Here is a 26,443-nt window from a genome sequence, read left to right on the forward strand (position 1 = left end):
GAAGCTTTAACTTCTGCGAATTTGTCAACTATTTTTGTAAAAACTGATCTTTGCATACGCGTGTTCAGTAGACACCTTAGCCAGATTTGTTCATCTATATTTGTTCAAAGTTGATCAAAGAGCACTTTTTATTAATTTTATTTCAAAAAGTTTTTTTCCCACAAGAAGCAATAGATATACAAATAGTAAAACTCTTAAAGATAACCATAAAATTCAAAATTCATGAAATTCCCATTTCATCAGAAATTCCCGAAATTGCCAGAACACTGATATCTTCGTTTCTTTGAGATTAGTTTTTCCAATGTCTCCACATTTGGAGATATTTCCTTAAAATACCTTTGTGAAAAATTAATCGTAAACATCTATCATATTTTGTAAGACCGTCTGAATTTTCTGTTTCTGTAAAATTACGTAAAATGGTGGCCGATACCAGTTATTGACATTAATCCATTGCTTTAGAACAGTTAACAGAACGGAAGTATGCATTGCAGTGTTTCTTCGGCTTTACAATCACTGTGATGTGATTGATAATTGCAAATGTACTGTTTAAGAATATGCGATATTAGAGGAGTTGGAGGCAAGAGCTCTGCCTGCTGTGAGCTTGGATTATCCCTAACTGTAATGAACTTACTCTTGAAATGAATATATGTTAAGTGAATCTGTGTATATCAGGAGCCAGCTGCATAATTTGGGATTCTCTGAGTTCTGTTACAAGTAGAATACAATGTTTGTTAAAGAATAAGTGATAAAAATGGTGCTCATTTGGAGCTTATGTATATATTATCAAAACAATAGTCACTGCAACTGTTTAGAACTTAGACCAGGAGTCAGTAAACTTTGATTTATGGGTTACATTTTTTCAGCTGCCTATTGTTATAAATAATTTTTTAAATGACCATTTTTTACACATCTTCTAAGGAAGTTGGCTGCTGTCAGGCTGCAACAGAGTTGAGTAGCTGCCACAGAGATCACGTGACCTACAAAGTCTGAAATATTTACTCTCTGACCCTTTACAGATCCTGACTCCCATCAACTAAAATTTTTTGGAGTGGAGCGTTTTTTCCTGCCGTCGTTTAGAATGACGAGCCTATGGTTGTAATAAAAAGCAGAAAACCTGTAATTTCTTTTTAAAATTCCCTGCAGATGGCGCATCTTTTGTTGCCTGATCATGTGCACCACCCCATTGCGTATGCCTCTGATTCAACCTGTAGTGTTTTTGTGTTATTTTATTGAATGAAGGTCATCCATGAGCACCTTCATTCAGTTGGGTCTAGTGCATAGTAAACCTCCCATGCTTCTTAGTGTGCTTTCCCTTCCAAAAGCACACAACCATAAATCATACGGGGAGATAGTCCACAAACATACAGGTAGTACACTCTAGGTAAAATGTTGTAAGGGGCAGTGAGCATATACTTTACAACATCCAGGTAAATCCCTATGTCCCAGAGGACCAGGCAGAACTGAGTGTATATTCTACGACTGCCGAAATTTTAGACGCCTCTAACTTCCACATAGTCCACTGCTTTTTAAAATTTCGGTGTGATGTCAGCCTCCCCCCACCTTTTTTTTTTTTTTTCCTGCGGTACGCGGGCCTCTCACTGTTGCGGCCTCTCCCGTTGCGGAGCACAGGCTCCGGACGCGCAGGCTCAGCGGCCATGGCTCACGGGCCCAGCCGCTCCGTGGCATGTGGGATCTTCCCGGACCGGGGCACGAACGCACGTCCCCTGCATCAACAGGCGGACTCTCAACCACTGCGCCACCAGAGAAGCCCCAACCTCCCCCTTTTTAATTTTTATTTTATATTGGACTATAGTTGATTTACAGTGCTGTGTTAGTTTCAGGTATACAGCAAGGTGATTCAGTTATACATATACGTATATCCTTTTTCAAATTCTTTTCCCATTTAGGTTATTACAGAATATTGAGCAGAGTTCCATGTGGTATACAGTGGGTCATTGTTGGTTATCTGTTTTAAACATAGTATTGTGCATATGTCATTTCCAACCCCTTTTGATAAGACAGCTCACACTTTGGTCTGAGAGGAATACAGGATTCTCGATTTTTTTTTTTAATGCCTTGTCACCTTCTATTTACCATCTTTCCTTATGGAATTTTCTTCTTCCCATTTATCTTAGAGTAATTCCTGAAGCCCATCAGTGATTTTAGTGTGTATGCAGCATTTGGAGCTTAAGTCTGTGCAATGTCATTAGCAGGTAACGTGGGTTGAATTCACGCCATATATGAATATGTGGCTTTGGCCAAAAAGTTCGTTCGGGGTTTCCATGACATGGTACGGACAACCCAATCGAATTTTTTGGCCAACCCAGTAGAAACTCTCTTTAGATGTGGATGATGGTGTGCATTCATTTGATTATTTTAATTCACAACACTGTCAAAAGGTAGCAATCCAGATCTGATCCTAGTCTCTAATTAAGGTATTTGAATGACACAAACCGTGTACCTTCCGCTCTAGGGACGGAAAGTTTCCAGAGCTAGCTTAATGCTCGGAGCTCACATCATCACAAAGGTGGTTGCTCGGTTCAACCTAAATTAAAACCCATATTCATTTTTACAAGATTACGTGCATTTTCTTAATATTTTGCGTTAAACGTTTAACATCTGGTTGATTAGACTTATCTTGTATAATCACATTTCAAGATGTAATTTGGCATTGTCGGGACAATCGTTAAACTTGAGGCTTGTGTGATTGCTGCCTATTATACTCTGGGTAGAAAAATTCATTATCTTCCCTTGTGGGTGTTGCTGGGACGCTAACCTGCACCTCTGTTTACCAGAAGCAATCCAATTGCAGGCTCAGTTGCTTCGAAAGCATGGGTTTTATTTTTATGCAACATCGACTTCTCATTAATTTTTATTTCATTTATTCAGTTTCAGTAACCCTTTGCATATGCAATGACAGGTGACTATGATGCCCTATCCTCTCTTATTCTTTTTTTCTCCCTTTTGTTAACCAAAACATAAAGCATTCAAACCTGCCCATGGTTTATTTAATCATTCATGTCTCTGTCTAGGATTTGAGGATATCTGCATTCATGTCTCTTCCTTTCTTCTCGCTTATATTGAGGTCATTAAAGGTGTGATTTTATTTATTCCTTTTTTTAATATAAATTTATGTATTTATTTCTGACTGCGTTGGGTCTTCGTTGCTGCGCGCGGGCTTTCTCTAGTTGCGGCGAGCGGGGGCTACTCTTCGTTGCGCTGCACAGGCTTCTCATTGAGGTGGCTTCTCTTTGTTGCGGAGCAGGGGCTCTAGGCATGCAGGCTTCAGTAGTTGTGGCACGTGGGCTTCAGTATTTGTGGCACGTGGGCTTAGTAGTTGTGGCACGCGGGCTTAGTACTTGTGGCTTGTGGGCTCTAGAGTGCAGGCTCAGTAGTTGTAGTGCACAGGCTTGTGGGATCCTCCCGGAACAGGGCTCAAACCCGTGTCCCCTGCATTGGCAGGGGATTCCTAACCACTGCGCCACCAGGGAAGTCCTGTTCCTCTTTTGAATATGCTCTGGGTTTAAGGAAGAAAAATCTTTCATTTCTATTATCAAATCACAATAAAAATGAATAGGTCACAAACGGCACGTATATTTGCAAATACACTGAAGAAAAAATGTCATCCTGGTTTAATACGAACAGCCTCTTCTTAGAACAGGACTTCAGCTTTATCTGGTGCAGCTTTGAGTAAAACTTGGGAGATGGTTGAAGGATCTGTTTCCCGATTCCTGGATAGAAGGCTTGCACCCCATCTAAACCAGCGGGGTTGATAATATGGTAGGAGGTGAATGAGATTATTTCAGAACAGTCTTGTCAATAAGCCCACATCTCATTTGCAAATGATACACTGACGTGTCTGGAGCGATTTACAGCAGTAAATTCTTCGAAGTCTTAAGTGACCTAAGAATTCAGGAAGTATTGATTTCCCAAACTCGCTGGCCTGGCGTGTGGCTTGAGTTCTTGTGGGAATGCTCTAAAGGAAACAGAAGAAGTGTGAGCGAGATTTCTCCAAGGGCAGACCAGTAAAGTGGAACATGGAGGAATCCACTTAACATGTCTTATTCTGTCCAAGACCCTTGGAAAACTCAATGAACTCTTCACTCCTTTACTGTTAACCGTTCAGTCATCTCCTGGGACGTGGGAAGCGTTTATACAAAGCCACCCGATTTAGTCACATAGATGAAGACTGTGTTGTGATCCAGCATCTTGCTTTATCTCTTGTGCTTAAGGAAGTGTTATATGTTAATCCCCATAAAATAGATAACCAACGAGGACCTGCTGTATAGCACAGGGAACTATACTCAATATTTTGTAATAACCTATAAGGGAAAATAATCGGAATCCCTTCGCCATACAATTGAAATTAACACAACATTGTAAATCAATTATACTTCAATCAAAACAAGAGAAGTGCCATGTGACGTAAAGCCTTAAACACTACACTCTTCAGTGAGGGAGGGGAAGAAATCCCTCTGAGCGTGTGAAAAATGGTGACGGTGAGATATTTCTAAAGCCATTAAATGCAGAATTCATTTGTTTCCACTTCTTTGATTTGAGACATACACGCTGATAAATAGCAAGGTTCCTTTAACAATGATAAATGCTCACATTCTTTAAAAGTGGCTTTTATTGATATGTGTACTCTTTCACGTCTCAAGAGAACAATATTTTGCTGCAGTACTGATCTATCTTAGCAGAGACACTAAGGGGAGGTGGGGAACGAGCTGCAGAAAAAGATGCTGAAAATAGCACAATTCTAAAAATTCAGTGTAATTTCTCTTTTAGCAGAGGTCACAGTTTCAATGACAGCAGGTCATATGAGAGAAGTCTGATTTTGATATCCAGTATTGTAAACTGTTATTCAAATTGATAGTGTTAATCGTATGAAGGGGGTGCTTTCTTTATATTTTTTATAAAGTTGAATTCTATGTGTTTAAACATTCCATCAACCGTGCTGAATGAGCCTGAGATCTGAGTGCAGTTATCCCTTTTCCATTGACAGGGTGAAGACTCAATTATTTTTATCCTCTAAGGAGATACAAAGAGAGAGATGTTTGTTTTTTGAAGGGGTTGAGTTCAAAATCTCTGGCACTGATTCATTAAATGAAAAGATACTATTATAAAAGAGTTAACAAAAATGTTCACTGTTTAGAAAAGTTTGATGGCCTAGAAGGTCATAGGAGTTTTAAGCATTCCATTTATGCTGGTTTATTGATTCATTGAGAGAAACGTGATGGAGGAAAGAGTAAGGGTGGGATGTGGGGGGAACCTCATCAGAATCCTCAGAGCTGATGAGGAAACAGCTCTGGACTGAGGGTCAGTTGTTTTCAATTTGTGTCCTGGCATGTGTTGGTGTTGGACAAATCAATTTAACTTCCAAGCTTCTGTCCTCTCATCTATAAAATGAATGAGTACCTCACCTTTCCCCACCTCCTTTAGTACTTGGTGGTGTTCAAATAAGGTTGCCAAAGGAGAAGGGGGAGGGATAAATTAGGAATTTGGGATTAACATAAACACACTACTATATATAAAACAGGTACCCAACAAGTACCTACTGTATAGCACAGGGAACTATACTCAATATTTTGTAATAACCTATAAGGGAAAATAAGCTGAAAAAGAATATATATATATACATACATATACATAAATATACATATACATATATATATGTATATGTATATATATGTCACTTTGCTGTACACTTGAAACTTAACCCAACATTGTAAATCAACTATACTTCAATAAAAAAAAAGAATGGAGGAATTAAAAAGTCTTTGGAACCAATAAAGGGAGTCCTTATGGGGGAAAGGTATTACTTTAGTGAAACCAATGAGGAATGGCATAAATCACTTATTAATATATTCAGGAAAACTAGTAGTGTGGAGATTATTTTTTAAATTAGTATAGTACTACAAGAAATGCATACACAGATTACTAGGGAATTCACAAAGGTAAGAGCATATCTTTAGAACCACTGCCTTAGAAATGTAATGAAATATTAAAATGGTTCCTCTCTCTACATATATATATACACACACATATATATGTATATACATGTATATATATGCCTGCCCTAAACTCCCACTGAAGTTGAATTCTCTGGATGGATTCCCACACAGACATGCTATCCAGTTATCCCCTAATTTTCAAGAATGTAAAAATGAGTGGTGATATGTACATGTATAACTGATTATAGCAGAAACTAGCACCACATTGTAAGTCAACTATACTCCAAAAAAATTTTTTTAAAAAAGATCACACACAAAAAATCTAAAAAAATAAAATGAATCCTAAAATCAGCTTGCTCCATTTCACCCCCACACAGCCAAGTGGGAACTTGACTCAATGCAAACAGTGGTTTGGCAAAAGCGGTCATGTTTGCGATTCCTGAGTTGACCTCCTTTTCACTGTCCGGGGATGCATAGTGGTCCATCCTTACAGAGTCGCCGCTTGGAGACACAGCTGCTTCTGACGGCTGAGGCTGCTCAAGCCACAGGGAAAACCAGTGACTGTAAAACGTCAGGCAATTTCTCAGTTCTTGTTCAGGGAAAGGAACAGCTCGCCTTCCAAAGGCTTCTTGAATCAGGGCATATTCTTGATTAACCCGCTCACGACCTGCCAAGTCACCAGCTGCTGAGAATAACTTGGTGTTTCGTGCTGGGATTTTGGTTGTAGGCAAAACTCGAAGCATCTTCAGAGGCCATCACAGTTTTGAAAGAGAATTAAGAGGAAAAGCTGTCTTATTAGTGTGTATCCCCTTGAGAGTGCATAGGCTGTTTTTCTTTTATGTTCATTTCTTTATCCCTAGCAACTAAAAGAATGCTTGAGACATGCCAGATGCTAAGTGAATTTTCTGTTTAATGAATGAATGCATGAATGCGTGGATGTAAAATGGCAAAGAGGGTAACTCAGGGTGTAACATCACCAGCTGAGAGAGGATGAAATCAGAAATTTAAGAAGAAAAAACGTGTTAATTTCAGAGCCTCGGCTCTGATGCTGAGTTGGCCATCACCTTCCCTTTCCAGACCATTGTCAGCATCTTTAAAATCAGAGGGTGGGACTAAGTGTGCTTTCATTTCTTAGGTTCTCAGTTCAAGCCAGCTAGAATACGCATGGCTCTGTTCAAGATTGCTTTAAATCTCAATGTCTCCCAAAGTAAGATGCAAATTCTTCTCAGGCACAGTGATGCCCCTGAAATTGCTGAACATATTTAAGTGAGATGTGAAGTCTAACATTTCTTGGCTGAAAGATATGATGGATTAACCTTTCAGTAACCTGTCCAGACAGCACATGAGTTCTACTCTTAGTGAGAGACATAGTGCCTCCTGGCAGGGACAGAGGAGAACGTTTTTCACCCAAGCATATAGTTTCTTATGGTTTTTGTCTCATAAAGTCTCGTGCAATGCAACCCCAGCCCCATTGGTCTAGCCGCTGCTTTTTAGTACACGTTGCTATAGGCAGGCTCATCTCTGCAAGCTCCCCTAAATGCTCTTTCCAGTCTGGCTCCTGAGCATTTCCTTTGAGAGTTCATCTGCCCTTGCTTCCAGCCTTCCTGCTTTCTATCCTCTTCCCTCTCAATCTGGAAAGGAATATGCGTATGTGAAAGATTATGCAGCCAGTTAGGGACTAAGAAAAATCAAAAACCCTGAGCCTGTAATTCTCAGGCTTCCAACAAATGTGCCTCAATCACCAAATTCTTTGCCCACCTCTCCTCTGACCCTGGGTACCTTTTCCCACGTCCATGTGGCTACTTACTCTCTTCCACTTCGTCTCCCTCTCCCCCCGCAGCTATCTTGCCCACAGATACCTGCAGGTGCCAATCGGTTGCTTTTTCCCAGCATCTCCCAACACTGCAGTTGTGATTCCTGGCCTTTTTTCTGCATTGTACATTTCTTCGAAAGTTTACACTGTCAGGAATTTTCTCTCCCTTTTATAATGGGCTGGAAATTCTTTAAAGGCAAGGATAAGTTAGGATTGTGTTCAATTGCAAATAACAGAAAACTGAATGCTAGTAGTCAAATAAAAGCATGGTTTGTTTTCTCACATATCAGGAAGTTCAGAGGTAAGTGGCTGCTGGCAGTATTGCTTCTGCTTAACGATGCATAACGTCAGGGACTCTAGTTCTTTCTTTCTGGTTTCCTATTTTCAGAGTGTTTTTCTTCATCATTTTCCTTGTGGCTGGATGGTGTCAAGAGGACAGTAAGAGCTCTAGACATAACATCTAAAGGCTGGAGCAAGAGGGATGCCAGCCTCTTTCTTTCCCTCTCTCCTTTCCAAAACGAGCAAGTTTTTCCAGAACTGTCTCCAGCAACCCCTACCGGTTTCATGGATATCATGGTCACTTCTACCTTAAAAAGAGGCTGGGAGATTTGGGAGTAGAACTGCCCCCTTGATCTGTGATAGGCTGTTGCTTGGGACCAGACATCTCTCCACCCTGAGCAAAACCAGGAATCTGTTAGCCAAGAAGGAAGGGAGGGCTGGGCAATCGTATCCGTAACGACTTTTCCAGTTTGACTTCTGTCTTCCCTCCATTAAGTATCCTTCCACTGACCCCCTACACAGATGTGAAACATCCCATCTGAGACTAAACTTCTTCCCTCACGCTTTTGGTGATTCCTCTAACAAGATGTGTTATGTACGTCTTTATCTGCTTCTGTGATGTCTGTCATCCTCTCCCTGTAATTTGTGAGCTATATTTTGAAAGACAAAAATCCTTCTACTCCGCTGTCATTAAATTTGTGATTTGGGGTGAGTTACTTCGGAGTGCCTCTGTTTCCACCTGTCCAAGTGGGAATGTTAGCAAAGCTGCCTCATGGGGTTATATAACTAATGAATATGATATAAAGCATTTAGGATGGAATCTGACATGTACACAGAACTTAGTGAGTGTCAGTCTTTCTCCTGTGATTAATATCATCACTATCAAACTCTCCAGACCTCAGTTGCCCCGTTTGTAATGGAGAATGGAACACAGTCATTTCTAAGACTCTTTATACTGCCCTCATATATTCCTTCAGAAAAAAAAAAAATCCCAGAGAGCCTTTCACATAATAGAGTTTCAATAAATACTTGCTAACGTGAATTGGCATATCTAAATCATAGACCAGATCATCAGCGAGAGTGTATCATGCATAAGCTCTGACAGAACTGAGCTGCAAACTTTAAATGCTTTCTTATTGCTTCTGCTTACTAGATGGAAAAGAATCCATAATCATTTGGGAGAGAAAAGTATTTTTAATGGAAACACTCTGTGGCCTGATTCCTGAAGTTTCTCTTGCAGTTATAGATTGCTCGCTACCACAGACAGAAAACTGACCAGTTTTCAGCTCCAAATTGAAAAGCAGATTGATTTCTGACATGCTGAAATTCTTTCCATCACCTCAGTGGCTTGTATGGCCTCAGGCTGCTGACAGTGGGCTTTTTCAGTCAAAGCTGACGTGTTATGAACGGAGTTGTCCTGTGACATGCGTCCATTTGCAACACGTATGATGATACCGTCCAATTTTTCCTCCGTGTTTGTGCCCCATAGAAATACAAGGCCTCGTCGTCAGTTGCAATGCCAGCTGCCGCTGCCGAATTCCAATTAGTCTTCACACACAAAAGAAATGCACCTCAAAAGTTAGGTTCTTAAGCTCGTGCTGTTGAACCAATATTTTCTCAAATGTAGGTTGCTCAGGTGCTGAGGTGACTAAATAACATCAGATATGTAACAGTGTGCGAGCTGAATCCACTCTGAGGGACTAAGCTAGAACACGAACCATAGAAAGTTTGCATTCAATAGGGCAGTAGCTTGAGATGAAAAAATTGGTTACACGTTAGAAAAGCTGAGTGTAGCGTGCTGAGTTATCACCATGATTGAGAAATAAGCTAACTGACATCTGAACACCAGGTGTGTGTGTGCAGGTGTGTGGACCACTTCATTCCTTGCTGGCAGACACACAAGACCTGGATTATTGTCTCACAATGGCCCATTTCTGGCATGACATGCTTGGTCTGAATTGAATGCCTGGTCAAAGTCACCTGTGTGCACTATACGTACACTTATCTACCTGCCACATTCTCCTTTGGGTCTGAGGCAAATGAAATGACTGTCTTTCCAGCAGGTACCTCTCAAGCCTTCCAGGAGGAAAAGATCAAAACAGCACGTTTCTCTCTCATCCTTTGTTTTTCAGTCTTCTTTCCTTTTTACATTTTAGCTTTATGAACGTGACCGTTCTCGTTACCCTGTTGACAGCTAGTTTCTTTCTTCTGTTGAGTTGTTTGATTTTGCTCACCTGCGGGCAGTTCTGAGACGTGGTGAGCATCTCGATTCTGCAGTCACAAAACTCCACACATCGGTTCCCCCAGCGCGCGCTGGCTGAGCCCGAAACCCGCAAGTGCGGGCCGCCCCTCCACTAATTGTGTCGCCAAGTGGAGTTCGCTCTCATTTGCTTAACCACTCAGTTGTAATTGAATCCTGATGAGAAGCTGGGTTTCCATCCAGAATTATTCCCCTTCTCCTGCCGAGAAGGTGGTAAAGTGGCCATTTCTTCCCCACAGCAGCCCTAGAAAAGTTTACAGATGGTTTCATCCCTTTATCCTCCCTGATGTTTTCCAGCCTTGGAGCGATTATGGCCTTGAGACTGTAGGCGCCATTCCCAAGGGATATTTCTCCTGTTGCTCTCTCTCTGCATCGCTGGAAACCTTATAACAAAGCATAATGATGCATCCCTTCCTTCTTTCTCCTTATCTCACCATCCTAAGAGTGCCCTAAAAATGTTTGGCTAGAATATCCATGCCTAAGTTATACTTTTACCTAAATTGGCTACAACCAATTTGGAGATACCCAAGTGAATATTTCTCGAAATCTGATCTCCTGGCCACCTGCAGCAGTATCACCTAGAGCAGTGCTCTCAAAAGATGGTCCCCTGACCTACATCAGCATCACCTGGAAATTTGTTAGAAATGCAGATTCCTAGGCCTCACCCAAACCTACTGAATGAGAAATTCTGGAGGGGCGGACCAGAAATACGTGTTTTGAAACAACTCCTCCAGGTGAATGAATGCATGAGAACCACTGAGTTAAAGCTCTTGTTAAAAGTTCAGATTCCTGGGCCTGCTCCACTACTTACTAAATAAGAATTCGTTACAGATAAGACCCAGAAAGGTAGGTAGGTATAGGTAGATTAGATAGACAGGTAGATGTGTGTGTGTGTGTGTGTTTGTGTGTGTGTATTTAAATTTTATCTTGAAATAATTTTAGATTACAGAAGAGTTACAAAGATAGAATTCCTATATACCCATCTTCGATTTTCCCCAAATGTTAATACTTTAAATAACTAGTGTACATTTATCAAAATTGAGAAATTAACAATGTAAAAATACTCTTAACTACAGACTTTGTTCACATTTCACCAGTTTTTACATGAATGTCTTTTTGCTGTCCAAGGATCCAATCCAGTTTTCAGTTTCTCAGTCTTTTATTTCATGATCTTGACAATTTTGAAAAGTACAAGTCAGGTATTTTGTAGAATGTCCCTTAATTGGAATTTTTTTCTGACATTTTCTCATGAGCAGATGAAGATTAAGGTTATGGGTTTGGGGCAGAGTGAAATACAAATGGGGGTCACCCTTATCATCACATCATATCAGGGGGCCCATTAAATCAACGTGACTTAGCACTAGTGATGTTAACTTAGTGGTACAGTTAGAGTCTGCTGAGTTTATCCACTGTTCAGTTATTCTTTTTCCTTTTCCATATTCTTAAGCTAGGCACTAAGTCCAGACAATGCTTAAGGGCAAAACAATTAATCTCTACCTCTCCAAAGGAAGAATATCAAAGAAGTTGTAGGCATATGTTTAAACCACCAGAATAATTAGTAAATATTTGGGGTGAGATTCTTTTAAGTCATATAAATGTTCAGTGTCTCTTATAATTTCCCACATGAATTTTAGCATTCCTCAGTGGGCCTTGCCTGCAGCAGTTTTTCCTCTAATGTTCTAATGGTAATATTCCATGTCACTCATTCCTTCAAAATTTATTAGTTGGGATTGTTCTGTGAGTAGGATTCATTCCATCTTTCCTATTTGTTGATTATTTTGGTCACTTATTTGTTAATAGTATGGATTCCTGAGTATGTATTGTGTGTATTCTTGGATAGTCATTCAGTACCATCATTATTTATTTTGTTGCTAATATTATTCTAGCTTTGTTCGTTGCGAGCTCTTTTAGGTTGGCTCCTACGTCCTTCTGACATCCCCCCTTCCATTTTTTTTTTTCTTTTGTGGACTTCTTGCTTCCTGACATGACAAGTTGATCCAGACTTGTCTTGCATGTGCTTTGCCCCAACTTCAGAATCACCCATCTCTCCAAAGAGACCTGGTTCTTTTTGTTGAAAGATGGTATTTCAAAACCAGTCTGGTCACTAGATGTTGCATTGGAGTGTCACTACTTCTAGACTCTCTCAGTGGATAGTGGTAGGGTACCTATGTATGTATGTATGCTAGCCCACACACGCATGTACGTATGTGTAAGATAACCCACGCATGCAAGCGTCTCACTCTAAGCCGTGAGTTTACGCTATGTCTGACTCCGCCTCACGCCGCTTGTTCCATTCTAGCCACATTCTCTTGTTTGCGTTTAAATTCTTTACCTAACTCTGAGAAACCTGGTTCCCATTACATACAATTTCTTTCTTGTTTTGTTTGACTCCAGTATGGGTAGCAGTTCCAGCATTGCTAACTTGTATCCCTGTGGAAAATTTACAAATGAGAGTACCATTTTATGTGCTGTTCTTCTTGTCTTTATCCTTAGAGTTTCCAGTCATACACTATTTTTAAAAGTTACTTAGGACAGCTCCTTTCCTATTCATCCCCTTCAGTGAAATTCTCTGATACATTTATGATGCAGTTCATTTGTCACAGTCTGCATTCCATTTTAGGATCCCCTAACTTCTTGGTTGATTTTGCATACAGTAAAGTCCAGTTGTTGTGACGTGTTGTTCTTAGGGTTTGGGCAAGTGCCTGGAGTCATGTTTCTACATCACAGTACCATACAGAACGTTTCCACTGCCCCCAAGTGCCCTTGTGCAGTCCCTTTGTAGTCAACCCCTCCTCTCTCTCCTATAACCACTGGCATCCACTGATCTATTTTCCACCCCTATGGTTTTGCTTTTTCCTAGAATGTCATATGAATGAATTATATAATATGTAGTGTTTTTGGTTTAACTTTTTCACTTAGCAAAATGCATTTAAGATTCATTCACGTTCTTCCAAGAATCAATAGTTCCCTTTTGTTGCTGAGTAGTATCCTATTGCCTGGGTAGACCACGGTTAGTTTATCCATTCACCTGTTGACACATGTCTTAGTTGTTTCCAGTTTTAGTGTTTATGAATGAAGTTTCTATAAACATTTATGAGCACTTGTGTGAACATAACTTTTCAATTCACTTGGATAAACAGCTGGGATTGGAACTACTGCTTGATATGTTAACTCTATATTTAACATTTTGGAAATGCCAAACTATTTTCCAAACTGGTTGTACCATTGTGCATTTCCACCAGCAATGAATGAGATCCTATTGCTCTGCACCTTCTCTAGTATTTGGTATTGTTAGTATTTTTTAAAAGCTATTTTAATAGGTATTTAGTTTTTATTTATTTATCATTGTGGCTTTTTCTGGTTTTTTGGGGGAGGAGTTGTTTAGCTCTTCTTTCTTTTTTTTTTTTTTGGTGGTACGCGGGCCTCTCACTGTTGTGGCCTCTCCCGTTGCGGAGCACAGGCTCCAGACGCGCAGGCTCAGCGGCCATGGCTCACGGGCCCAGCCGCTCCGCGGCATGTGGGATCTTCCCGGACCAGGGCACGAACCCGCGTCCCCTGCATCGGCAGGCGGACTCTCAACCACTGCACCACCAGGGAAGCCCCTCTCTTATTTCTTAAAGTAGTTTAGGTTGCTGATTTTGGATGTTTCTTCTTTCCGAACATAAGCATTTAATGATATCTATTTCTGTATAAACATCAGTTTAGCTGTAATCTATATATTTTGAGATGTTGCCGTTTCATTTTCATTTAGTTAGAAATACTTTTAAATTTCCCTTGACACCTTCTCTTTGACACGTGGGTAGATGTGTGTTGTTTAATTTCCAAGTTAATTTAGATGTATGTTGTTTAATTTCCAAGTGTTCGGAGATTTTCCTCTTTTCTTTCTGTTATTGATTTTCAGTTTGATTCTGTTATTGTCTGAGAGCATAATGTTCTTTTGAATTTAAGGGTTTTTTTTCTCTTTTATGACCCAGAAGATGGTCTAGCTTAATGAATGTTCCATTTCCCACTTGAAAAGAATGTCTACTCTTCTGTTGTCCTGGGAATCGCTCTGTAAATGTCAGTTAGGTCAAGTTGGTTGATAGTGTCGCTGGACTTCTATACTTTATAGAAGGACCACCGGTGATTTCAAGCACATTGAAGGTTGAGAGCCACTTAGAGAGAGCTGACACTGATTGGGATTAAGATGTAATGGAGGGGGCTTCCCTGGTGGCGCAGTGGTTGAGAGTCCGCCTGCCGATGCAGGGGACACGGGTTAGTGCCCCGATCCGGGAAGATCCCACATGCCGTGGAGCGGCTGGGCCCGTGAGCCATGGCCGCTGAGCCTGCGCGTCCGGAGCCTGTGCTCCGCAGCGGGAGAGGCCACAACAGTGAGAGGCCCGCGTGCCACAAAAACTAACCAAACAGACAGCCAAACGAAAAAAGATGTAATGGAGGTTCACTTTTGGATTAGAGTTTATACTTTTCTATGCTTATGGAAGCCTAGTAGCTTCCACCCAGTTGTCGATGCGCTGGGTATAAGCTTGTTAATTATGGGTATCTCCACATTACAAAAAGAACAAGGTTTTCCTCTTGTCTCTGCCCCTAGGTCTTCTGCCCATTGGATGACCTTTGGGGCCTTTCCTACAAATAATCCTCTCTACCTCTTTTGTCTATGCAAGCCTTTCTTAAGTTGTGTTTCATAAAACAAACAAACAAACAAAAACCACTAGATCCAGGAGCTGCTACTAAGCAGGTGTTGAGTAGTGGAGAGGGTATCAGTTGCTTGCTAAACTGCTGCATGTTCCCCTGTCTTGATATTCATAAGCCAGTTAATACCATAATGGTCCTGAGAAGTCTGGAGTAAACACATTTATTTTTCTGTTTAATCCCCTTTTCTATTAACATGAAATGGGCAATGCTAACTACCTTATAAGGATTTTTAAGATCAGATAACATACATAGAACACACATTTGTAGGTTGGGCACATAGTATGTGGTCAATAAAAATTTATTACTCTGACTTATAATAGTTGATCTTGTTCTTGTTGTTTTATTTTTAGATTTACTCCATTGGCTGTGAGCTTGAAAAGTTGGAACGGGTATAAAGGGGAAAAAATTATGAGAATGCAAACACCAGAAAAGCAATAGAAATTGGCATGAGTTTTACCTGTTCAAGTACTTTTATACTGTAGTTGACTGTGGTTTTCTTGTAGTGTCTTACATTCATTTTAAAGCCCTCCCATCCAGTTTGTCTACCTAAACCTACCTCTCCAGAATGAGTATCACTGGTACTCCTGTGCATACAAGTGCATTACTAAGAAAATGAGGCTGTGCCTTACCATGGAAGGTGTACCGAGTATGAACTCAGCATAATATCCTCAGCCTTCCTCATTCAGCAAATCACCAAGGAAGCGCTATGCACTCAGAATTTGCAAGTTCCTCCTCCCCGTCTACTTTCCCTGGTTTGTTTGGTATCTCTGCGAGAACTTTATTGATACTCTGCTTTCTTTTCTTACACAGGTGGGCTCTGCATTGCCCAGTCCGTGAGAATCCCCCAAGAACGCAAAGACAGGACCATTGACTTCGATAAAATTATCAAACAGCTCCTGGACACACCTAACTCCAGGGCTGTCGTGATTTTTGCCAACGATGAGGATATCAAGTAAGGCTGACTGGTGAAATTCGTTAATATGCATGTTGCGATTTAGGAGACAGAAAGATCAGGATCCTGGCAGACAAAGGCGAAAAGATAGCACAGAATCAAATCGATAATTACATGGTGGCAGAGTCTGTTCGCGCTTTCTACCCCACAGAAGTAATTAGAGCGAACCGTGGAAGCAGCGGCATGTTTCTGTCATATATTTCCCCCCATTAGCTAAAAAATTGTATTCAACTACTTGTAAAAAGAGAAAACCCCTGGACTTTCTGAAGGTTCTTTTACTAATTAATATATCCACGTGTAACAGACTTTTATCTAGAGTGGTTCTTCTTAATGTAAAACTGCCTTATATTTCTGGCCATATTACTCCTGCTTTGGACTTCATGTGTTCAAAACCAAGCTTGTCATATCTCTACATTCTCCAATCCACTTGTCGTCTTTTTCTTTACCTTGATCCTCCTTGGTGTCAACAATCTGATTGTTAATTTTGACTTTCCTTTTTAGCTCATTCCTTGGCCAAGCCATGGAGGGCTAACCTTTGAAATGTTTCTAGAACACAAATAGGCCCTGTTTCCATTTCTGACCACTGCCACCTCGGTTGGTCCACAATCCTTATCATTTTTAGAACAAACAGTAATTACACCTGATTTAAAATATCAAAAAATGTTTAAAAATCTAGATTAAAAAAAAAGATGCATTCATCCTGTCCCGTAGCTAACAACTTCTCCTTTCCAGACGCTATAGCTAATAACCAGTGTCTTGTATATTTTTCTAGGGACAGTGTGTATATTTTTACACAAATGGTAGCACACTATTGATCTCCCCCCTGCTCGCCTTCACTCACTCTTTTTTCGTGGAAGTCTCTGGATGTCAGTACCTATAGATCTATTCAGTCTTTTCAATAGCCATGCAGAATTGCATTTTATATATTTCCTGTCATTTATCTAACTGCTCCCTTCCTGATTGACATTTAAGTTTGATTACAGACTTTTGCAATTACAAATTGTGTTGCGATAAACTTTCTCTTCCACAAATCTGTGTGTGCAAATATGAAATGTTAATATACACATACTTTACAATGTGTGATATATAATATTAACATACTGCAAATATATAATAATTACAAGTGTATTACTTTATATATTTGTAAGTATTTAAAACAGAAATTCCTGGAAAGTAAGTTTCCAGGACAAAGATGCGTTCCTTCTTAAATGTGAATATTGTTTTCCAAAGAGATGTTGCCAGTTTACACCTCTGCTGATGGGAAAGCTGTGTGGATATTTTTAATCTTAGTTTGTCTCACAGTTCAAAATAATATGTCACTTAATTTGAAGATGAATATATTTTATTAAGGGTAAAGTTGAAGGTTCCAGGCCATTGTTACCCCCACGTGGAGTATTGCATCTCCATCACTGCCAGCCTGCCAGTCCTGTGTGTCCCCCTCCATGTGTATCCTCCATCTGCTTCTGAATCCACCCATCACTTAATTGGAGTCTGTATTCTCCACTAGTTTGTACACATCATTAAAATGGAGGCGATGCCCCTTTTGACTTCCTTTCATAACCTTCACCCCATCACGGTTTTGAGCTCTGACATGGGTGGCAGGACGAGTAAATGAGAAGAGTATTAAACCTCAAGTCAGGATACCCGAGGATGGATTTTTTTTTTTTTTTGCTACCTAAATGACCACCGTCTCACCTTGGGCAAGCCTCGCCCCACACCCTACTTCCCTAACTCTTTGAGGCCTCAGTCTTCCCATCAGTAAAATGAAAATCCTTTTGAGCTCTTTCTGTGATGATCTGGACTTGTGCTTTTCTAGCTTTATTTCATCCCATGCTCCCTCGTGCTTTGTGTACTGCAGGCAAGGGGCCATTTGTGTTTCCTCCTCCCTGGGTCTTTGTACATTCTCTTCCAGCTGCCTGGAGTGCTTTGCTTCCCCACTTCATCATTTTAGTGCCGTCGATAGTGTTGCTTTTGAGGGAAGATTTCTCTGAACAATGTAGCTTTGATAAGTTTCTCATAACAACTCAGTTTCATAGTTTATGTCACTGATGTAATTTTACATCCTTTGATCATTTAAATAGTGTCTGTATTCTCCACTAGTGTGTAGCCCTCATTAAGACAGAGATGATGCCCCTTTTGAGTCCCTTTCATATCCTTAGCCCTTATCACAGTGTTCAGTACATGGCAGATCCTCAGTGAATGTCATCAAGTGAGAATGAATCAAATGCCTAGTCTGTTTAATAATTTAAGTAAAGGCCTCTCTCTCTGAACTTCACGATGGTTTAAAACGTGGTCCTATTTTTGCATGTAGACCCTGCCTTCACTCACTCAGTTCTCCACCTACAATGCATGACTGGTCCTCCAGTGTGTCCTAATCACTCCTCCATCAGGGCTTTGACTCATGGTGTTTCTCCTCTACCTCTCTACCTGTTGAGATTGGGTCTGTTCTTCGAGGTTTATTTCCAACGTGCCCTTCTCCATGAAACTGTTTCTGATCACCCCTTAGACGTATCATTTCTCTCCTTACAAAATGCTGATTCTCTCGCTCTCAGGGCATTTTCTTCAACACTTTGTGATTTAGTTATTTAAGGCACTTTGTTGTTATAATATTACTCTTTCTTTTCTTTTGCTCCAGATCTTGTCAACTCATACTTTTCTTAATCATCTCATAAATTTTTTTCATACATATTTTGCACATTCTAAAATACGTAATACATTGTTAAGGTGTGGCCCCCTGTTTATATTTATGTACATGGCACATAAAAGATTTATTTACTAATAGCTCTGGTGATTAATTGGTTGTAATATCCTTGACTTGCAGGTAGTGTGAGGTTTTAGTTTGCGATGTAAAAAGGTATAAAATCTGCTCAATAGCTATGCTCATTATTTTTTGCATGGGAGTTTGTGGTTGAATACCATTGTGTAGTGTGACTCATAGAAGCGACAGCAGTAATAGGTTTTGAGCACAGTAATAAAAGTCAAGTGCATATATAAGTTTCTTCCAAAACATGAACTTAAGCCCACTGTTAACCCACAATGTTATGTTATTTCTTTTTTCAGAAGATCTGCACTGTAGATGGGGAATTTTGAGATTTCTTAGAACATTAATTTCAAATACTTTGTCAGAGAATAGCAGTGAGAAGACCTTAATATCTAGATTTTGAAGCTAAGTGCTTAATCAGTCATGGGTACTGATAATTTGAATGTTAGACAAGAGTGTATTGTTTTCCTGAAACACTTTTTTCTTCTGATTATAAAAGTAATACAGGGCTATTGTAACCCACTGGAAAATAATGGAAACATTTTTGCCGTTGCACTTAAGTTAAAGGAATCCTTACGTTTACTCTGCCCCCTGCTTATCTAGAAGAATTAAAGGTTAGGGAGCATAATCACAAATCAGGATCGCAAGTAATCCCCTATAAAAATTGCTATCCCAACACTCAGAGATAACCACTAATAAAATTCTGGTTTAACATTTGCAATTATTTTATTCTAAATGTAAGTAAGTTTTCCCCAACAGAATCAGGATCGCATAGAATTTGATATTCTACTTTTTGCAGTTCACATCTCATACCATAATATGTTTAAATGGTTCAATCTTATTTCTCTTAATAAATTAACCCCCACTTTTATGTAAACATATTAAAGTGAATATTTACTTTTTGTATTTATATCAGTTTTGTCTTTCTTACCTTGTTATAGTTGGCTTCTCCCCATCCTTTCCATGCTCTTCAAACCTCAATGCACTTTCTCAATGAACTGTTATTAGCAACAAATTGTATATTATCCTTATTTTTCTGTGCTGTCGTACAACTCTATACTTTTAAGTACGCATATATTCATATATGTGGGGCCAGCCTTCATTATGTAAGAACTGAATCATCTTTTTCAGTTTTTTTAATTTGACTTTTTTTTCTTAACAATACCGTGCAGAAATCAAACTATGTATAATTTTAATTGGTCTCTAATCCATCCTTTGGATGCACTATCATTTCTTTAACCAGTCCCTTATTGCTCTACATTTAGGTTATCTCCAGTAATGAACATACGATTTTCACAGCATCAGTAATCATATCCTTTGGATAGATTAGTATCAATAGAAATGGTATCTCTATGGATAAAGTATAAACGATTGTGTTTTATTTTTGTGAAAATAATAAAGGCACATAATTTTTTAAAAAAACAAAATATGACTAAAACATTTTTGATGCAAAACATTGGTCTCCTGTCCCATCCCACCATACTCTCTGGTTTTGTTCTCCTTGAGCAATTATTATATTTCTTTAAGCGAATTCTACTGCTTTTACCTGCCTAATGTGCTTATACTGCAATTTTGGAACTATTACTTTAAAAGATTATCTATCAATTCCTCTTATGTGAGGTAGAATTTGGCTCATTTTACACCTCCTTTATCTTCCCAACAGTGTTCTATCAGATTTTCATTTAGTAAAACTCAGAGTTGACATTATTATGATTGTATAAATATTATATACTACAGCATCAAGTATTTTTTCTGTGATATGATTTTGGGGGAAAAACTTTTTGTTTTTCCTGGAGTTAATATGACAGTTTTTTTACTTGCATAGTTATCTTTAATATTTTATTATTAATGTCCTAGGTCTATCACTTCTCCCATATGTTCATATATATAAAATAATCTGCGAGTTCCATTACTTTTTCAGACACTTCCCTCCTGAAAGCTCTATCTTTCTGTTTTAAACTAGACTGGTCTCTATTATTTTAAGATTTTCTTTTTCTTTCTCTCTCTCTTTCTTTCATTTTTATTCATCATTTATTTTCTTTTTTTGCTGAAGTGTACCCTCCAATGATTTTCTAGTAAAGGAAAAATTAAAGAAAAACTTTTCTGTGTGTTTCATGCCTCAAAATATTCTCATCCTGCCTCCACACTTAATTACTAGTTGGAAATGTAAGGTGTGGTCTCATATTTATTTTTAAACACATCATACCTGGCACGTAAATGATTTATAGCAAGTATCTATGGTGACTAATGAATTACAAAACTTGAAACTTGCAAGGCATTTGAGATTCTAAGTTTGCATAGGAAAATCTTTAAGATCCCTTGGATATCTGTCTATCTATCTATCTGTCTTTCCGTCTATCTGTCTGTCTTTCTACCTTTATAGATGCCAGTTCTATTTGTATAGAGATTCTGTGTGTGTTAAATATTAGAATTCTAGATTATGAATGTTTTTTCTCAAAATTTGGAAGGCATTACTTCATCATCTGTCATCCTTTTTTTTTTTTTCCCCTTCTCTTGAGAGGTTGGTAATATTCTGCTTCTTATTACTCTCCAGAGGTCCCAGTTTTCTCTTGAAAGCTTTATTCTCACTTTTTCCAGAATTCTTAATTCTGTGACATGCTTTATTTCCCCCCATTAAATTGCTGGATGAGTCTCTTTTAATTTGGAAATTCATACTTTCAATTCCTTGCAGGTTTTTTTTCATTAAAAAGATATTTAAAACTTTAATTTCTCTTTACATTTGTTCTGGAAATGCTATTAGTTGGATGTAAGTCTTCCTGGGTTTCTTCTTTAAGACACTTATCTTTTCTTGTGTATGTTATACCTTTTTGTTGTCGTTTTGCTTTCTGAAAATGTTTCTTCACTTTCTTCTTTATCTCTTCTAACTTAATTTTAGTTTCATATTTTTAATAACTAAGGGTTATTTCTTATTGTTGTTTCTATCTCATTCTTGGTAATAGAGATGATAATTCTCATTTAACTGCACTTGCTTCTTTTTGTTTCTTTTTTGTTTGTTTTTTTGGTATATTTTCTCTGCCTCACTCCACACCAATTTCCTTTCCCTTGTTAATTTATTTGGTTTCTATTTAACCTTGGGAATTTTCCACAATGATGCATCATTTCCGGCAGTTTCCATTGGAGTAAGACACAGAGAGTTCTATGTACATGGGCAGAATTTGTCAACTGACAGGGCTCTGGGTGGACTGGTCAGGCATCCCAGTGGCCATTCCATGAGAGAATAACTCTGTGTCAGTATCTACAATCTTTTTCCTGGGGTGGTTCAGATTTTTCCAGATAAGCTGTTTTCTGCCTGGGAAAACACACCTTTGGTTTCTAGAATTCTGTAAGCCAGGTGAAGATTTCCTAGAGGGTCTTACCATTTCATTTCTTAATGGTAATTTAACTTCTTCCCTCACTCCGACCACTGTCATGTTTAACTCACCACCTCACATCTACCACCTTCTACGTTTGGGTGTTCACAGTATCAGAACCTATTCCTTAGGATTTTATTGGAAAATTACCATTCCATATGCTGCCCAGATGAAAGAGAAGGAGACCTTTGGTTTTTGCAATTTCATATACAGGTTTTCAACCAGTCATATTGTATTGAACCATGTACATCTGTGGTACCTGGTATCTGCAAGTCCTGAGAGGCAAACCAACAACCACTGCTGTTATTACCCACCAAAGTAGTTTCTGTTGCACAAATGTAGTTACCTCTTATCCATCCCCTGTTCTTCCAAAAATATTATTGTATTAATTTCATGAAGAATGAGTTTCCCTTTTTTTATTTGCCCTTATTGCCCTTGTTATTTGTATACTATTTTCATTTATAAACATGAGCTGTACATGTTTCAAGCTTAATGTGAATTTCTGTTCATTTTTATAAATAATTCAAGATGCTTCATTTAGACTGATACATTGCTTTCCAGAAAAGATACGTACTACCAGCAGCGAATGGGAGTGCTCACGTCTCCAGCCTCGTGCCAAAACTCACAACACAGAATAAAACCAAACGAACGTTTTGGCCAAAGTTAAATATTGTGTTCTAATTCACATTTTCTGCCTTTTTAATGTATGTGAATAACCAGCTTACTGGTTATTTATATTACTCCTTTTGTCTTTTGATTTTTAATACTCTGCCTATTTACCTCAAGCTACTTTGATTACTTGTCTTATTGGTTTACAAAAACTCTTTATATATTAAGGATGTAAATCCTTTTTCTTACTATTGATCACTTACTTTTTGAGAAATATTAACTTGCTTTTCTTCTGCTTGATTCCTAATATGTATGTGTTCAATAGCTGCTCTTTATCATTAAGATATATTTTTAATGTTCCTCTCCACAGGCAGATCCTTGCAGCAGCCAAAAGAGCTGACCAAGTAGGCCATTTCCTTTGGGTGGGATCAGACAGTTGGGGATCCAAAATAAACCCACTGCACCAGCATGAAGATATTGCAGAAGGAGCCATCACCATTCAGCCCAAGCGAGCAACTGTGGAAGGTATGAGTTTTCTCAGTAGCATGATACTATAAGAGAATGGTTGGTGCTGTGTAGGGTGGCTAAACGTGTGTCTCTTTGTGGGTTGGGTTTTTTACATAATTTATGCAGGATAGTTTCAAACTTGCAGCCATGAAATACAAATGAGGCCCTATATCTGGTCTATTCTTTTAGTTGATAGTCTTCTTTTGAAAAGATCATGTTATTTTCATAATAATATCCCAATTAGCATATATCCTTTGTTTTATTGTGCTGCAAGAGCTTTCTGAGAGATCATTACTCTTAATAAGAAGTGAAATAATAACACAATAAAAGTGTATATAAGCGAGCTGCATTTTCTAAGAGTATTTTCCCTTTGTAATTTCTCCATTATTTCCATAGCAGGATAACTATAGGGATTCTTTTTTTTTTTTTTTTTTACATCTTTATTGGAGTATAATTGCTTTACAATGGTGTGTTAGTTTTTGCTTCATAACAAAGTGAATCAGTTATACATATACATATGTTCCCATATCTCTTCCCTCTTGCATCTCCCTCGCTCCTACCCTCCCTATCCCACCCCTCCAGGCAGTCACAAAGCACCAAGCTGATCTCCCTGTGCGATGCGGCTACTTCCCACTAGCTATCTACCTTACGTTTGGTAGTGTATATATGTCCATGCCACTCTCTCACTTTGTCACAGCTTACCCTTCCCCCTCCCCATATCCTCAAGTCCATTCTCTAGTAGGTCTGCGTCTTTATTCCTGTCTTACCCCTAGGTTCTTCATGACATTTTTTTTTCTTAAATTCCAGATATATGTGTTAGCATATGGTATTTGTTTTTCTCTTTCTGACTTACTTCACTGTGTGACAGACTCTAGGTCCATCCACCTCACTACAAATAACTCAATTTCGTTTCTTTTTATGGCTGAGTAATATTCCATTGTATATATGTGCCACATCTTCTTTATCCATTCATCCGATGATGGACACTTAGGTTGTTTCCATTTCCGGGCTATTGTAAATAGAGCTGCAATGAACATTTTGGTACATGACTCTTTTTGAATTATGGTTTTCTCAGGATATATGCCCAGTAGTGGGATTGCTGGGTCGTACGGTAGTTCTATTTGTAGTTTTTTAAGGAACCTCCATACTGTTCTCCATAGTGGCTGTACCAATTCACATTCCAACCAGCAGTGCATGAGTGTTCCCTTTTCTCCACACCCTCTCCAGCAACTATAGGGATTCTTTTCCCCCATTACCTCTTGAGGTCTCTTCTGACCCCCAAGATCATACACTGTATGGTCCAGCTCAGGCACCAACATCACCTTGCCTTCCTGGGGCTCTTTTGTTCTTGCTTTCTTTTTCTCTTTCTCTTACCTTCTGAAATTGCTGTCCCTTTTCTTTTCCTTTGCCTTCCTTGCTGCTGCAAAGATTCTTTGAGAGGTAGAAGGAGGAGAGGGCGTTTATTGGCATCCTTCTGATCTAACAAAAGTTGCTGATTACAATTTATGTTCTCCTTTAATTTGAATAGTTATTGCTAAAAGAAGACACTGTAAAGAAAAACAACTCCTCCGCTGGTATCCTGCTTTGTCTTCCTTTTCGGATGGGCAAGGTCTCCAAAGATTCCATAAAACAAGCTTTGCACGTTAAAAAGAACCCCATCCTCTCACTCACAAAGAATCAAATATTTGCCTTCCTTTCTATTCTGTCTCTACTCCAGTCTAAGTAATTATTCTCCCCAGAATGCTGCATGTTCTCTGTGGGCCTTTTTAAAAAAGCCAGGTTGTGATTCTGTCACTGTTTCCTTTCTATGTTATCTCAGGGAGATAAAGATCCCATGAGTCACCCATGTGTTCATTGAGAGGCTTTGAATTAATTTCATTCCCAAATATATGTCCGGAGAAGATTGCCTATCTTCCTACCCAACCCAGTACATCTGCAGATGAGCTACAAGAATAAAAGCTATTTTAACTCTTTCCACTCCTTTTCACTAAAAACTTAACTATCTACTGTGTGCTTTGCTCTGTGCTGAGTTGGAAAAATAAGAAGAGGACAAAAATCCCATCCTCAAAGCATACGGAGCTCAGTAAATGTATCAGAAAATAGTTGATGACTATGTAACATGAGAAACACTGCAGGCACAGTGCGGAATACATGGATAGATGGTGTGGGGTAAGATAAAATGCAAGCTTGTCTAGGGTGGTGATGCTGTGGTTGCGGAAAGATGCCTGAGAGGAGGTAAAACAGGAAGTGATGCACTGAAGCTCATCACATAATGCGAAGAAACTCCTCTACTCCAAACCCAGGAGGTGGGAGCAGAGGAGTGAAGGAGCAGGGCATATTGGGATAACTTTAAATAATTCATTCTGCAGCCCAGTCCTTCATTGTCGCCATCCTTAAATCCTTCCAGTTCTTTTTTTCTTTACATTTTGTTTTTAACATCTTTATTGGAGTATAATTGATTTGCAATGGTGTGTTAGTTTCTGCTTTATAACAAAGTGAATCACCTATACATATACATATATCCCCATATCCCCTCCGTGTTACGTCTCCCTCCCACCCTCCCTATCCCACCCCTCTATGTGGTCACAAAACACCGAGGTGATCTCCCTGTGCGATGCAGCTGCTTCCCACTAGCTATCTGTTTTACATTTGGTAGTGTATATATGTCCATACCACTCTCTCACTTCGTCCCAGCTTACCCTTCCCCCTCCCTGTGTCCTCAAGTCCATTCTCTCTGTCTGCATCTTTATTCCTGTCCTGCCCCCATATTCTTCAGAACCTTTTTTTTTTTTACATTCCATATATATGTGTTAGCATGTGGTATTTCTTTTACTCTTTCTGACTTACTTCACTCTGTATGACAGAGTCCATCCACCTCACTACAAATAACTCAATTTTGTTTCTTTTATGGCTGAGTAATATTCCATTGTATATAAGCGCCACATCTTCTTTATCCATTCATCTGTCGATGGACACTTAGGTTGCTTCCATGTCCTGGCTATTGTAAATAGAGCTGCAATGAACATTGGGGTACATGTCTCTTTTTGAATTATGGTATTCTCAGGGTATACGCCCAGTAGTGGGATAGCTGGGTCGTATGGTAGTTCTATTTTTAGCTTTTTAAGGAACCTCCATACTGTTCTCCATAGTGGCTGTATCAATTTACATTCCCACCAACAGTGCAAGAGGGTTCCCTTTTCTCCACACCCTCTCCAGCATTTATTGTTTGTAGGTTTTTTGATGAT

General features: G+C 39.1%; 1 protein-coding gene across 1 annotated transcript in view; it reads left to right on the forward strand.

The window, feature by feature from the left end:
- Positions 1–26,443, forward strand: part of GRM7 (glutamate metabotropic receptor 7) — an 817,195-nt gene that overhangs the window by 419,560 nt on the left and 371,192 nt on the right. The window contains exons 3-4 of the mRNA XM_033865318.2: positions 15,809–15,950; positions 23,062–23,216. Coding sequence (XP_033721209.1) covers positions 15,809–15,950; positions 23,062–23,216 — 297 coding nt within the window. The remainder of the gene's footprint in view (positions 1–15,808; positions 15,951–23,061; positions 23,217–26,443) is intronic.

The sequence above is a fragment of the Tursiops truncatus genome, chromosome 10, assembly GCF_011762595.2.
Source record: "Tursiops truncatus isolate mTurTru1 chromosome 10, mTurTru1.mat.Y, whole genome shotgun sequence".
Lineage (NCBI taxonomy): Eukaryota > Metazoa > Chordata > Mammalia > Artiodactyla > Delphinidae > Tursiops > Tursiops truncatus.